We start from the raw sequence: 14,277 nt of genomic DNA on the forward strand, positions 1-14,277 counted from the left end.
CAGAAGAAAATCATGGTTTTATACACATGATTTTGCACTGTATTTATACTTAAGCATTTTCCCTTATCACATCCATCCTCATAAATATGCACTTCTCCGAGTTCCAAGGAAATTAAGTCCCCCTCAGGACCATCTAGATTAAGGACACATATGAGGCCAGGTCTCTGTAGAACATTGGATCATTCTCCAGATATACCACCTATGTGGTTTAAATACATCACTTCCCTGGGGTCTAAAGTTCCTTAGCAGAGTGATTTTCAACTTCAAAAACTTTTAGTAGCAGAACGCTTTCTTCAAATATTACTTGGAACCCCCAGATACAAAATCAATAATTCCCTCTTATTGATTTTGTATTTCAGAGTTCCTGATCTGCACCAATTTGCCCCCCACCCCTACCCCCAGCTCCCCAAGGTGTTCCCCAGGGCCATTTTCATAGACTCCTTGGGCTCCAAGTACCACAGTGTGAAAACAAATTGAATAGATCAGTGGTTCTCAAAGTGTGGTCCCAGAGCCAGAAGCATGAACATCACCTGGGAATGTGTCTGAAATACAAATTCTCAACCCCCCAATCCCAGATCTACTGAAATCAGAAACTCTGGGGGTGGGACCCAGAAATCTGAGTGTTAACCATCCCTCTAGGTGACTCTGATACACGTTTAAGTTTGAAGCCTCACTAGAATAGAGTATTCCATTCAGCAGCTATTGGAACAGGGCTGGAGTATTGCCCAAGATGAACATTTCTGGGTGCCTAAATAAACCCAAACTTATCTGGCAGGCTGTTTTCCATCCACTGTTCTCTTGTATATGAAGGTGATTAAAGACTCTCTCATGGTCCAACTTTGCAATGGCCTGGGTCCCTTTGAATTGGTTCAACAAGTGAGAAATCACTAGGAAGAGTAGGGGATCCTTACTTTTAGTTCATTAGACAGAAATAATGACACGCTGCATAATTTTTCTTGACAACAAGACCTCAGATCTGAAGCTCATAAAATAATGTGGAGCAAAAGAAGCCATACACAAAAGTGTGCATACTGAACAATTCCTTTTATAGATGGCATTTTAAAAAACAACTTTAATCTACAGTGAAAGGAGTCAGAATAGGGATTACCCTTTGGGGTCACTGACTATAAGGAAGCAAGAAGGGGGCCTAACTTATGGCTAACGTTCTATTTCTTGATCTGAATGCTGTTTACAGAGGTCTGTTCATTTTGTAGAAATTCATGAAGTTGTACCCCGAAGATATGTGCATTTCCTATATATTTGATACGCTTCAATGCAGTAGTTTAAAAGTAGCATTAGGTTACCTGCAGGGGAAGGTCAGTGTGTAAATGACACACTGCTGTGGGTGCTGGGCTACATACTCTCAGAGGACCAGGGCCTTTGCTTCTGGGTTTGAAATATACATTTGGTGCAAGCATGGGTTCCTAGCACCAGGTCTATTGCATTATGACAATGAGTGGTATGGGGGACACTCTGTTTCATGATTGGAAAAAGACCTCTTGGTTGATGACATCCCTGATCAGGATTCCCTGTGGATGGGGAAGAAGTGAGGCAGTTACCTAATGTGACCTGTAGGCCAGAGTAAGTTTCAGCACCTGACTACTCCAGGAAATGGGAAGTGATAGGGTTCCGGGTTTCCAACCAGGTTAGGCCAAGAAACTATGGGAAGCATGTGTAGTGGGTGAAAGGTAAGTACCCCATTGTTTGGTCCCTCATCCTGAGCTCTATGGATGGATAAGACCCCCAGTTGTGAGCACCCATCTTTTGCCAGTACCCTTCTGGGCCCAGATCATAAAATGTACACATGAACTGAGTTTCCCTGGTCTTACCAGCTTGTGGAAGTAGATAGAGTCTCAGTTAAAGAATTAGCTTAAATTTCACCAGCTCTTGCCCACATCTGCTCACACAGGAATTGCAGCCCCAGGTAAAATAGGCCAATTATGTCTGAAAGTCCCCAGTATGTCACAAACCAATCTGTTCTGAGCATCTACATGTTCTTCCTCACTTATTCTGGGCCCTATTTTTGTGTGCTTTGCCCATGCAGCTGCTTCAGGAGTATTTACCCGCTCCTGTCACCCCACTGCTGCTGTGTCCACCATGGGTATATTGATGAAGGTGCCAAGGTTGCTACCTCCTGATCTCCCTAAAGGCCCCAACCATGGAGGTGCCCGCCCATGTACCAGACATGCTCAAACATGCCTGAATGGCATTTGAGCTCAAGGTAATACATACCTGCCAAATACATGATGCCCTGGGTCCCACGGTGATGTGATCTGAAAGCAGGCCCTGCTGCTGTTACAATCCATAGCTCAATTTGGGGGTTGGTGATGCGTAGGGGCATAGGGCTGGGCTTGAATGGCTCCCCTGTTGCTGAGGGACAATGGTGTTTTCCAGAGAGAGGTGAAAGCCTCAATCAGAAGTGCCAGGTACAGCTGCTCCCTCTGGTGGTCTGTGCCTTCCACCAGTGGAGACATGGAGGTCAGCTTCAGCAGTCTTGCGCCATTCATATCTCTTAGAACTATTCCTGAGTACAGGGTATTTAAAAGACAGTTTCTATATCAGACAAACCCAAAATGAAGACTGTTCTATTAAAAATGCTAATGCCATACAAGATGCAGAAAGGTTGTGGAAATATTCCTGATTAAAGAAGGCAAGACACATGACAGCTAAAAGCAGTATCTCATCCTGGACCAGATCCTGAGATGAAGAGGAAAAATGCTATAAAGGACATCACTGGGTCACAGACAAAACTGGAGCACAAATGGTAGATTAGATAACAGTATTATACAGATGTTAAATTTACCAAAGCTGTTAACTATACTATGATGTAGGGAATATGCCTATTCTCAGGGAGTGCACACTGAGGGCCATGATGTTATTCATCCTCAGTCAATCCAAACACACACACACACACACACACACACACACACACACACACACGGGAGTGCATCCATGCAAACGATAAAGCAAATGGGGTAAAATGTTAGCAATAGGTAAATCTGGTAAATGGTATATGGATGTTCATACTATTTGATTTTTTGAAATTTTCCTATAAGTTTGAAATTATTTCCAAATTAAAACCTTTTTACAAATGTAAAAGACAGTGTCTGTGCAAGCAGTCAGGATCTGGTGGCACATGCCCCACTGAACTCTTCCTGTGGCAGAGATGAGGAAGGAGGACACGGCTGTCTCTCCAGGCAGGGCTCCCGCACATCCCAAAGGGGAGTCAGATACCTGCATGAAGGTGCCAAGTGGCATCCGAGGCCACTTACCTCTTGCTCTCCCCCAGCCTACAAGATATCAAAAATAACACTTTTTACATTTTCTCCTGAGGACTATGAGCCCTGGCGGGGAGAAGTGATGAAAATTTGGTTATGAAAGGAAGGTGATTTGGTTCATTCATCCATTCAGAAAACGTTTCAAATACTATGTGCCAGGGACTGGCCTAGGAGCTGAGGACCCAGGGCACAAGAGGAGACACAACCCCTGTTCTAAAAATGCCTATGAGCTAGTTGGGGATGCATCCACAACCACACAAATAAATATACATTTCCAAATGAGCTGACCATGAAGTAGATTTGGGGAGCCCTCGGGGGAGCCCAACCTTTTACCAGAGCCAGTGGATCCAAGCCCCATGGGTCTGAAACATTCAGTTCCCCTCCCCACCCCACCCCAGGATTTTCTAGGTAATAGGTCCTTTTGTATCTGATGCTGAGGAGAACAGGAAGAACCACCAGCAGTCCTTAACCCGTCCTGGGCACATCCCATCTGTTTGAGCTTACCCCTTCCGCCGGCAGCTCTGCCCTCCATGAGAATCAGGGAGGAGGCCAACAGGCCACTCCCCCAACTACCCTGGGCTGGTGGACCAGTGAGCTTTGGAAGACAGTCTTTCTCCTGATCTATGCCTGCAGGTGAACGTAGCTATGCCCATAAAACTTTTGGATGGCAAAGACCACCAACACCCTCACATGGAAGCCCGTCAGCCTACTGGCCCTGAGTCCCATCGCTGGGGTGCTGAGTCATGATAACAACACGACAGTCTTCCAAATGGCCAGAATAATGCCTTTAGGAGGACTGCTGTGATTCTCCCCCCAGTCCCAGGTATGGCACTGACTGTGATGCCCTGCACCCAGGGACAACAGTGGAATCCACTGTCTTGGGGCTCCAAGTAGACAGTACACTGGGGAGGGAGTTATTAGGAGTGTGTGTGTGACTGCATGTGACACAACGTGTGTCCTTTCTGTCCACAGGTCTCAGGTAGGGCTGACCCTCACCTCTAATGCATTCTGGTCCTGGTCCAAAGAAGTTTCAGATCCAACAAACGTTTACTGAGCCCCTACAAAGTTCCAAGCCTTTTTACTTTATAGTTTGACACATTTTATATCATTTAATCTTTCACAATAACCCTTTACGGTAGGAATTATCTGCACTGTACAGATGAGAAAACAATCGCAAAGAGGTTCATTGATTTGCTCAAGTATATCATACAGCTTTTTTTTTTAAAAACACTCACACACTATACTCTTAGCTGAGGCCTGTCTGTGTCGGTTGCTTATCTTACAGTGTTTCTTGTCTCCCCTACCTTTGGAGCAATTGCTCCCCTTATACAAAAGCCCCCTTCTTTCTTGTTTCACAGGCCCATGTGGGCTTTTCTTTGTTTAATACTGCATTTAATAGCACAAAAAATCACAAATACAAAGAAACTGGCAAAGGTGTTTGTCAATGAGATATCCCTGCCTCCTCCACTTTTCCGCTTTCATACCCATATATGTAATGGGCTACATTTGTATAAACTTTTCTTTCTCCCCCCAAACATATAACTGTTATGTGATTGGTCAGTTGAAGCTGAAACACCCATGGAGAAAGATGTTTTACGGTTACAAGGGCACACCCCCCCCACACCACCCCCCTCCCACCCCACACTTTCCCACACAATCTTTTGGAGGAATATAGGATATGTACCAGTGTCAGGATTTCCCTGCTCCTGCCTTCCCCACCCAGAGCATCCTGCCATTTAATCTTCCTTTAAGTGACTGCTTAGACTAGGGCCTCTTCTCCTGCCCCTTCTATTTCTCTTCCAATCAGGACCTTTTAGACACTGGGAACTGTTCAATTCTTACTCTGTCAGGCCCGTGGGCCATGCAAGTAGGTCCTTTAAATCTCAATGCCAGTTGTAGCATGGGTGCTGCTGTCATCTTCTATTACAGGTAGGTAGGTCTGTGTGTCACTTCAGTAGGCTTGTGTATTCACTTCTTTCACTTTTTCTGACTCATGTTCCAGGACCTGTTTGTGATAGAACAGTAAATACCCTTCACTGTCCAGAACGTCCTTAATACTGGCCTTGGTGATGACAGCATCATCACACTTGAACCACTGGTCCTTGTGGTGTCGGATGAAGCTGGTGTAGTGGCCACTCTCCAAGGTTCCTTGGTGATTAACCACAGCAAACAAGGAATACTTATTCTCGTCGTTTCCACTATTGGTTGGCAGCTGCAACTGTCCATTCATTCTGCTCTCTTTACTCGAGGCCATGAATGGTGTCATATCCAGCTCCAGAGGAAAGGATATGTATGTAGTGATCTTGCGCCTCTGTTTGGCTGAGTGTTCAAACCGTTTGAAATGAAAACAGGCAACGACAGGTAATTTATTCATTGTGAGCTGTTTGGTAGATTCCTGGTAGCTTTGGCAACTACCACACTTGATTTTGGCACTGCTTCCTAAGTGCTCTGGCCTCGTAAACCTTCGCAGGCAGTCCGTGAGGGTGGTGATTCCTGGTATGTGGCTTTCCCCATTCACACTGCTCTCCCTCCCTGGGCTCATAGGCCAGAAGGAGGTGCAAGAGCCAGGTAAGTCCAAACTGATGTCCCAGCATGGGTCTATCGTGGTGGAGACACCATGGCAGGCTTGACAGGTAACATCAGATTGCAGGCCACCCGTGAAGATTTGGTCAATGATGCAGTTACAGTGGTTGGGATTGTTGGCCGCCTTCCCGGCATCATCACCTTTGCAGTGCCTGTGCAGGACATCTAACGCTGCGATGAGGAACTCATGGGCATCCTGTTGCCTGTACCCTGCTAAATGCCGCGCGTGTATCCACACCAGGTGCAGTAATTTATAGGGAACATGAGGAGATGGGTTTCCAGAATACAACTCCCGAAAAAGCGAAGACATCTCACAAACGAGACACAACTCAGGACTTGGCATTTCACATCTGTGCCTGTCAGAGAGGAAGAAATCTCTCAGGATCGGCGTGTGGGTAAGGGCCTGGACGATGCAGTTCATAAAGCACGTGTTGCCGAGATTGATTAGTCCTCTTAAACCGATGGTAAAGCTGGAGGTAATTCTTCTCCTCCTTGGGTTGTGGCCCAGCAGTTCTAACTCAGGTTTGGTTGTCTCCCAGGTTGGATATTTCTCACTGAGGCCTGGCATTGAACACTGCTGGTGAGAAAACTCGGTTGAGGTGGAGGCTTGTAATTTCAAAGCCTCCCCTTGCTCTTCTTTGGCAATTTGCTCAATGTCTTTGTCATATACATAATCCTTACACATAAAGCAGTATATACCTCCATAATAAAGGTCTACAGCTAAATTGTGTTGTTTTGCCTCGGCGTGCTCATGAATGTGTTTCTCTGTGAAGCAGCCAAAGAAGACACAGGAAAGGCAAGAGTGGAGTCTGTTCAAATGGGTGCCGCACACATGGCAGATGCACGACTTTGCCTTGCTTTTCCTGGTCTCTGGGGTTCCACACCACACGAAGCACTGGTAGATCACCCGCAGTTCCTGCCTCCAGTTCTCTCCCACCTTAAAGCTGTTCACGTGGGAACAGCCTGGTGGACCCACAGGGAAATCCACATCTAGGCATCCGCCCCCAGGGCCGCGCCGGGGCCGGGGCCGGGGCGGGGGCCGTGGCCTAGGCTGCGGCGGGGTACGGAGACGGGTCTGCGGCCGCGGCCGGGGTCGGCGGCGGGGGGCACGGCTGCGCCGCGGGGAGGGATCGGGGGGCCGCGGGGGGTCGGAGGGAAGGGTGGGGAGAAGAACCTCGTCGCTGCCGCCGCCACCGCCGCTCCGCGCCGGGTTCTCATCCTCCGGCTCCTGCTTCGGCTCCCCCTTCGGCTCCTGCTCCGCCTCCCGTGCCGGCTCGGGTTCGGGTTCGGGCTCCAGCTTGAGCTCTACCCGGCGGCCCGGACCCTCAGCCGTCTCCACCTTCCCGGCAGCGTCCACCTTCCCTGCCGTCTCCACCTTCCCGGCGGCGTCCACCTTCCCGGCCGCCTCCACCTTCCCCGCAGCCTCCACCTTCCCCTCCACCTTCGCCTCCGCCTCCACCTTCCTCTCCGCCTTCTCCGCCGTCTCCGCCGTCTCCGCCTCCTCTGCTCCTCCGCCTCCACTGGCGGCGGCTCCTCCCCCTGCTCGCAGGGCTCGGGCGGCCACTGGGCGTGGCGGCGCGGGGGCCACGCAGACCTGGGGTGTCCCCCGCCCGGCCTGAGGGAGCGCGGTGGCTGTGGCAGCTGGACCCAAAAGGGACTTTCACTGAAGGAGGCGGCGGCGGAAGCAGGCGACGCCCCCGGGAATCCTCCCGCCGTAGCCCCCTAGCGGAGGCCGCTCTGCAGCCAGGCCCCGTTTCCTTTAATTCAATATTTCCCAAACTTGCTTGTTCACGAGAATCACGTGGGGCGCGTGTTAAAATTACAGATTCCTCGGCTCCACCCGCAGCCCCACTGAATCAGAATCCCTAAGGGACGTGCTCCGGAACGTGTATCTTTAACTAGGGCCCGAGAGGATTCTTATGATCAGGCAAGTTTGGGAAACACAGCTCTAATTCATTGAGGCTGGCGGGAAGGGGGGCGGGGACCGCGCAGTCTCTTTAAGGCGCTTCCAGTTCTCGGCTCCAATCGCTGCTCTGACCCCCTTCATCGTCTCCTCCCCTCTCCCCGTCCTTCCCTTCATCCATGCAGGCTCCCCCGGCACTGCGGGGCCCGGGATGGCGGGGTAGCCAAGTCCAGGAACGCCCCTGGGGCTGGGAAATGTCCCCCCAGAGGCTGGGTCCTGAGGAGCGCTGGCAGAAGCTGTGATAGGCCATCATCCCGGAGACTGAGTGCGTCCCCATCCCTGTCCCAGGCTCCCCGCCCACCCCAGGTGTTGCCCCGCCCCACAAGGACGAAGCCCCAGCTCCATTCTGGGGCAGGCCTGGACCCCACATCCAGAGGGGCAGAGCTGCCAAGGCCACTGGGCCCGAAGAGGCAGGTCCCATGCCCATCTTATCGGTGCTCCGCACAGTGTGTGCCTGCTCCTCGCCTCCTCCTCACCTTTTCCTCGGGCTCCCAAGGCCACGGGTGGGCTGAGGGTTTGGCAGCCTGCCTTCTGGCCCAGCAGATGCTGAGCCTCTCCCGGGGCAGCGGGAGGGACAAGGCACAACAAGGCCATGCCTACTGCTGGCACCTCCCCTACAGCTGAGAGGGGGGCCTGCACTACAGGACACTGTCCCGGGACCCTCAAGCCCTAGCAGCGACCCGGGTCGGGCAGCAGGTGGGAGGGGCAGGGAAGCAGCTTCCACCTGTGGGGCTACCCGCGGGGGCAGTGAGCGGCCATGCGTCTGAGGGGCGCTGCTGTGCTGAGACCTGCTGACTGTGGGCAGCAGCACCAAGGGGCCCACGAAGACTGAGCCCAGAACAAGTGGCTTAGGTCTTGGGCAGCTGGGGGATGTCAGGAAGCGGCCGCAGGTGCTGGTGCTGGGGGAGTGCAGCCCAGAGCAGGCGTCAGAACAAGGCTCAGGACAAGCAGACAGCCAGTGCTCGAGAGTCAGGGAGAGGGTGTTCCAGGAAGACTCTGGCCCCTGAGTCCTGGTGATGGCTGGCCTTGGCCCAGCACACACTGGCCGGCCCATGGGGCTGTGCTGCCTGATTACACTGTGGCAGAGCTCTCCCTGGTTAGCGGGGGATGTCACCCCTCCACCTGGCCCCTTCCTCCAGGTTGGGGGAGGTGCCTAGGCCTCCTGGAGTCAGGAGCCCTTAAGGAGGATAAGATGCTGGTTCCCATACACCTGAGGTCCCCAGAGCTGCCCTGGTGCCTCCCCTTCCAGCAGCCTTCCCCTGCAACAAGAGCAACTGCAGCTAGAGCACCCATTGAAGGAATCCTGCTCCTGCAAGGGTGGGGGCGGGGAAGCACAGGAGATATTTTCCTCCCACCTCCACAGAATAACAGACATCAGGGAGACCTAAAGACCTCAGTGTACCCAGGGCTATCTACCACTGAAGACTAACCATGGCAACCTGATTGCTTTACTGATCATCTTCCTGCAGAAGCCCCCATGTCCAGCATGTTCTGGAACAGGAGGAGGGAATCTCTTCCATCATTCACTCACTCAACAGATTGTTCAGCGCCAACCCCAGACCAGGAGCTGTGGACCCAGCACTGAACCAAACACACTTGCCCCAGGGCTAGAATCAGGGCTGGGTTCCCCAAAAGGCAGACTGAAGAAGTGTCTAGGTCACCAGCAGAGAAGAGACATTAAAAACAAAAGAATCAAGAAAAAAAAATCAGAAACAGTTTGACATTTGATTTTTTTTAAGCGGTCCTCATGGGAAAGTCAGAATTTTGTTGTACTTCCTTGCATTCCTTTCCTGATTGCATGTTGCTTTTGCTCTGAATCACATGCGGGGGGAGGAGAGGGGGTGTCAGCATAATCCTTTTGATGCTTCGTGCTTGTATGGGTCTGGATTCAGTCCTGGGTGAATGCCACCATCTCTGCCTCACAAAGACCTGACTGAAGGCTAGCCGGAGGGACTGACCTAAGGAGAGACCCCCTCCTCATTACAGCGGCCGTGCCTAGCGTTGAATACAACTCTGGCCACAAGGTGGCAAAAGAGTATATGATTCTCCCTCTGATATTTGTTTTGTATGTTTATATAAAACTATTGGTTTATATCAAAATGCTCTCTAAACATTTTTTTTAACCTTGTGCTCCTTCACACATATTTAGGTTGACATCTCAAATTTTGTATCCAAAATGTCAAGCTGCAAATAATGTGATTTCTGACATATTAACATTCACAAACAAAACATCACAGTCTTAGGTGAAACCATTGAAACCTAAATCCGTTAGTGATTTGAGAGCCACCGTCATCTGTTTTAAAAATTCATAACCGAGCTCTTCTTTGACAGTTGGGAGGTGTACATTTTCCCTTTTCTCCCTGAGTTTTCAGTTCCACTTTATTCTTCTAACAGAATTTTATCCCAATAATATATATTTTTGCACTTGAAATGATTTTATTGATTAGCCTATCGTATTTCCCTGTAGCAAAAATATATGTATATTTTGCTATTTAAATGTTTTTTAAATGTTCCTGTGATCCTAAAGCTCTAAGTAGTGTTCAAAATTTACTCTTGCTCGAATAATCATGACAGTTCATATTGGAATACGATGGATGAAAAAACTGTAAACATATTACAAAAAAATGTAAATGTTACAAATTTTATGTAAACATGAAAATAAAAATTTTACTAAAGATAGATGAGTCTTTTTTTGAAAAAGGTTAGTGGGTGTATCCATAGATAAATATTGCTTATTTTTAGAGTGAGGCAGGATTCAGCATCTATTCTCTTTCTACTTTTTGTTTGGTTAAACGTTAGCACACAGAAACCTCGTTTACATAAATAAGTAAATGGGAATGGACATTTTGTTTTAGCAATGTCACTCAAGTATTTGAATTCCTTTGAAGATATATGGGAGGAAATTACACAATGATTTATCTTCAGAATTATTTTTCATGATTCGTCAGCTGACAGCTCCATTGGGTTTACCTTCAGTTTTATTGGAAGCCATCTGAGTTGTAAAAGGATTGATACCAATATATTCATTTGTTAGAGCAATTTGTTTCTTCACCATTGGCAGCAGTGTTTGGAACTGTCTCTCTGGTACCCTGAGGACTTTACACCACTGGGCAGTGCACCCAGGTAAGATTCAGGATAGGTCAAAGATATGCTTTTCTTTTGTAAAGTGCAAAAGGGACTATTGTGAAAAGGGATATGGAAAAAGAGAACCAGCTTGATTCTTCCACCGCTAGTGTGTTCTCTGGCAGATCAATTTTAGGAAATATGAAAGTGAAATTTGAGGATGTAGAAATTGATCCCCTTAAAGCTGTAAGTGCTTATTTACCCCCGTGGAAAGTCTTCCTATACCCCCAGGGTAATGCACACTCCACTTTTAAGGTTGCTGGTTTATATTTATTATTATAAAAGTAATATATACAATATTTGTGGTTTTTAAAAGAGGGATAAAAGAAGGCATAACCTGAAAAGTTAAAGCCCCTCTCTCCCCTGTCAATCAAACACTGTTCTATTCCCCTGAAATAATGACTTAATAACAATTTCTCATGTATCCTTTGGGAAATTTCCTATACAAATACAAGCATATTTTATACATTTATCCTTTTAATGAAAAATAAATGAGGCTGTAATATACATATGGATCAACAACTTAGCACTATATGCTGGACATCAGGCAGTGCTCTCTAAGTTGATATACACAACCAGTGCAATGCCAATAAAAATTCCAGTGAGTTTTTTGGAGGAGACTTTTACAAAATTAATATGGAAGAATAAAAGACATGCCCCCCTTCTTCATTTCTACTTCTTTCTCCCAAAAATGGGGATTTAATGGCTATAGCTGAGTAGCCATCTTGCAACCAAAATGATTACCTCGGGACCTAATCTCACATGAGAAAAAAGTACCGTATGTTACCAACTCTAAAAGGTACATCTCTTCATGCTTCAACATCTCTGAAGTCTTTGAATGACAGCTTCTGGATTATATTCGCCAGCATTTTTTTCCCCTTTCTTGGTACAGAAAATAATGGCATGTCCTAGAAGCAATATAATACTCGAAACATCATCCTATTTAAGCCTTTGTTATCTGGATCCCTGTTATGCATAGCTGAATACAATTACCAAGTGACAGCAGGCTTTCCATTTCACTCCTAGTGAAGTCCCAAGTCCTTATCCTGGCCTTTAAAGCCCTGTAGAATCTGGCCTTGGTCTCTTAGACTTCGCTTTCTATCAACACAGCCTTGCCTCAAACAAACTAGATTTACTGCTGTTCCTTGAATAAGCTATGCTGGCTCCTGCATCCAAGCCTGTGCCCTTATTGTTCACTCTGCTTGGAAATCTCTTCCCCTAGAAATCCTCATGGCTTTCTCCCTCACTTCTTCAGATCACTGCTTAACTATCACCTTATTTCGGAGACCTTCTTTGGCCTCTATATAAAATGACACCCCATCCCTGCTTTATTTTGCTTCAAAACACTATTATCACATGATGTATTAGATATCACACACACACACAATTACTATAATGTAAACTCCATGAGAGTAAGATGTTCACTATTCTGTTCCCAATGCCTCTTTGGCACTTAATACATATGTAAATACATGTGAAATAAACAAATTAATGCTTTTCATCGTGAATGAAGTCAACCATATTTTCATGTTTATTGATTATTTTTGTATTACCTTTCTGTGTGTGTGAACTGCCTGTTTATATCCTTTGCATAGTTTTATTTTGGCTTCTTAGTAACCCTAATAATAATTAAAATTTACATTGTACTTGAAGTATACCAAGAGTCATTCTATTACTTTTTTAATTAACTTATTTTATTTTAATTTTATTTATTGGCTGTGTTGGGTCTTTGTTGCTGTGCATGGGCTTTCTCTAGTTGTGGCAAGCAGGGGCTACTCTTCCTTGTGGTGCACAGGCTTCTCATTGTGGTGGCTTCTCTTGTTGTGGAGCATGGGCTCCAGGTGCACAGGCTTTAGTAGTTGTGGCATGTGAGCTCAGTAGTTGTTGCTCGTGGGCTCTAGAGTGCAGGCTCAGTAGTTGTGGCGCATGGGCTTAGCTGCTCTGTGGCATGTGGGATCTTCCCAGACCAGGGATCGAACCTGTGTCCCCTGCATTGGCAGGCAGATTCTTAACCCCTGCACCACCAGGGAAGTCCCCCAAGAGTCGTTCTGTTAAATTGCTTAACCCTCACTACAATATTAAGAAGTAGGTGTTTGTTATCATCCCCATTTTACAGATGAGGAAACTGAGGCATAGAGAGATTGAATGAAACCCAAGGTGACACAGCTAGTAAATGATGTACCTGGGATTCAAACCCAGTAGTTGGAATCCAGAGTTTGGACTCTAACTACTAAGGTATTAGCCCTTCGGCTGTCATATTCTAGTATATGTTTATTTTCCCATTTATCACTTAACTATTGTATTTTATTTCATTTTTTCACCATATGATGTTTAAGACTTTATTTTTAGATTTTTTGATGTGGACCATTTTTAAAGTCTTTGCTTCTGTTTCATGTTTTGGTTTTTTGGCTGTGAGTTACATGGGATCCTAGCTCCCCGACCAGGAATGGAACCCACATCAGCTGCATTGGAAGGCAAAGTCTTAACTACTGGGCCACCAGGGAAATCCCTGTTTAAGATTATTATGTAGTCAAGAGTCACAAACTTTTCTTTATGGATTATGGATTTTAGTTTCTCATGTTTTTGGTTGTTGTTTTGTTTTGTTTTGTTTTTCTGATTATAAATATGTAGAGCAAGTACAGAGGTCCTGAGACAAAAAGCTTGATGATTTTAAGAAATGAAAATATGGCCAGAATGGTTTGAATTTGGTGACCAATAAGAAGGATAGTGGTACAAGATGATGAGGATAGAGATATAGGCAGGGACAAGATCACCTGGAGCCTTATAAACCATTGTATAGGATTTGAATATTATTCCAATTATGATGGGAACCATTGGGGGGGAGGTTAGCAAGGGAATGACATGATATAATTTATGATTTACATACAATAATTATAATCAAATAATAGTGAAAGTAACTAACATTTATTTATTGCTTATGATACCCCAGGCACCCCTATTTGATAAGTATTTTACTAAGTTATTTAAACTTCGTAACACCCTGATGAGGTAGGTCCCAATATTATTCTCAGTATACAAATGAAACCAAGGCATAAAAACAATAAGTACCTTGAATTTGCTTATGCTTACTCTCTGCTTCGATACCTGTTCCCATTCAGAATATATCTACTATCAACAATGAGATATCTTACACCTACTTTGTCCAGGCCCCTGACGTCCCACTAGTGGCCTGTGAGTCTTCATCAGGCTAAAGAAAGGGAAAAAAGCAAGTCCACTCAGCACTAAGGCCCTTAGGTCTGGGAGCTGGTCAAGTGGGCTCTTCTCATCCCATTTGGGCCATGCCAGGCTGCCCTAAGCTCAGGACTAGCC

The 14,277-nt window shown here is 46.7% G+C and overlaps 1 protein-coding gene across 1 annotated transcript; it reads right to left on the minus strand.

Moving 5' to 3' along the window:
• Nucleotides 1–4,936: 4,936 nt before the first annotated feature.
• Nucleotides 4,937–8,251, minus strand: USP27X (ubiquitin specific peptidase 27 X-linked). Its single transcript, XM_057717651.1, has 2 exons — nt 7,900–8,251; nt 4,937–7,502 (listed from the first exon to the last, which is right to left on the minus strand). Exons 1-2 carry the CDS (start codon nt 8,249–8,251, stop codon nt 5,230–5,232), a joined length of 2,625 nt encoding a protein of 874 aa, XP_057573634.1. The 3' UTR covers nt 4,937–5,229.
• Between the last annotated feature and the right edge of the window lie 6,026 nt (nt 8,252–14,277).

Source organism: Hippopotamus amphibius, chromosome X, assembly GCF_030028045.1.
Source record: "Hippopotamus amphibius kiboko isolate mHipAmp2 chromosome X, mHipAmp2.hap2, whole genome shotgun sequence".
In the NCBI taxonomy this organism is placed as follows: Eukaryota; Metazoa; Chordata; class Mammalia; order Artiodactyla; family Hippopotamidae; genus Hippopotamus; species Hippopotamus amphibius.

What these genes read in the sequence shown, in the direction of transcription:
- USP27X (XM_057717651.1), bottom strand. Translation starts at nt 8,251, where the DNA reads ATGGGCATGGGACCTGCCTCTTCGGGCCCAGTGGCCTTGGCAGCTCTG. An exon ending in GGGAGGAGACGATGAAGGGG is followed by an intron (nt 7,503 to 7,899) that starts GTCAGAGCAGCG and finishes TTTTGGGTCCAG; the next exon opens with CTGCCACAGCCACCGCGCTC.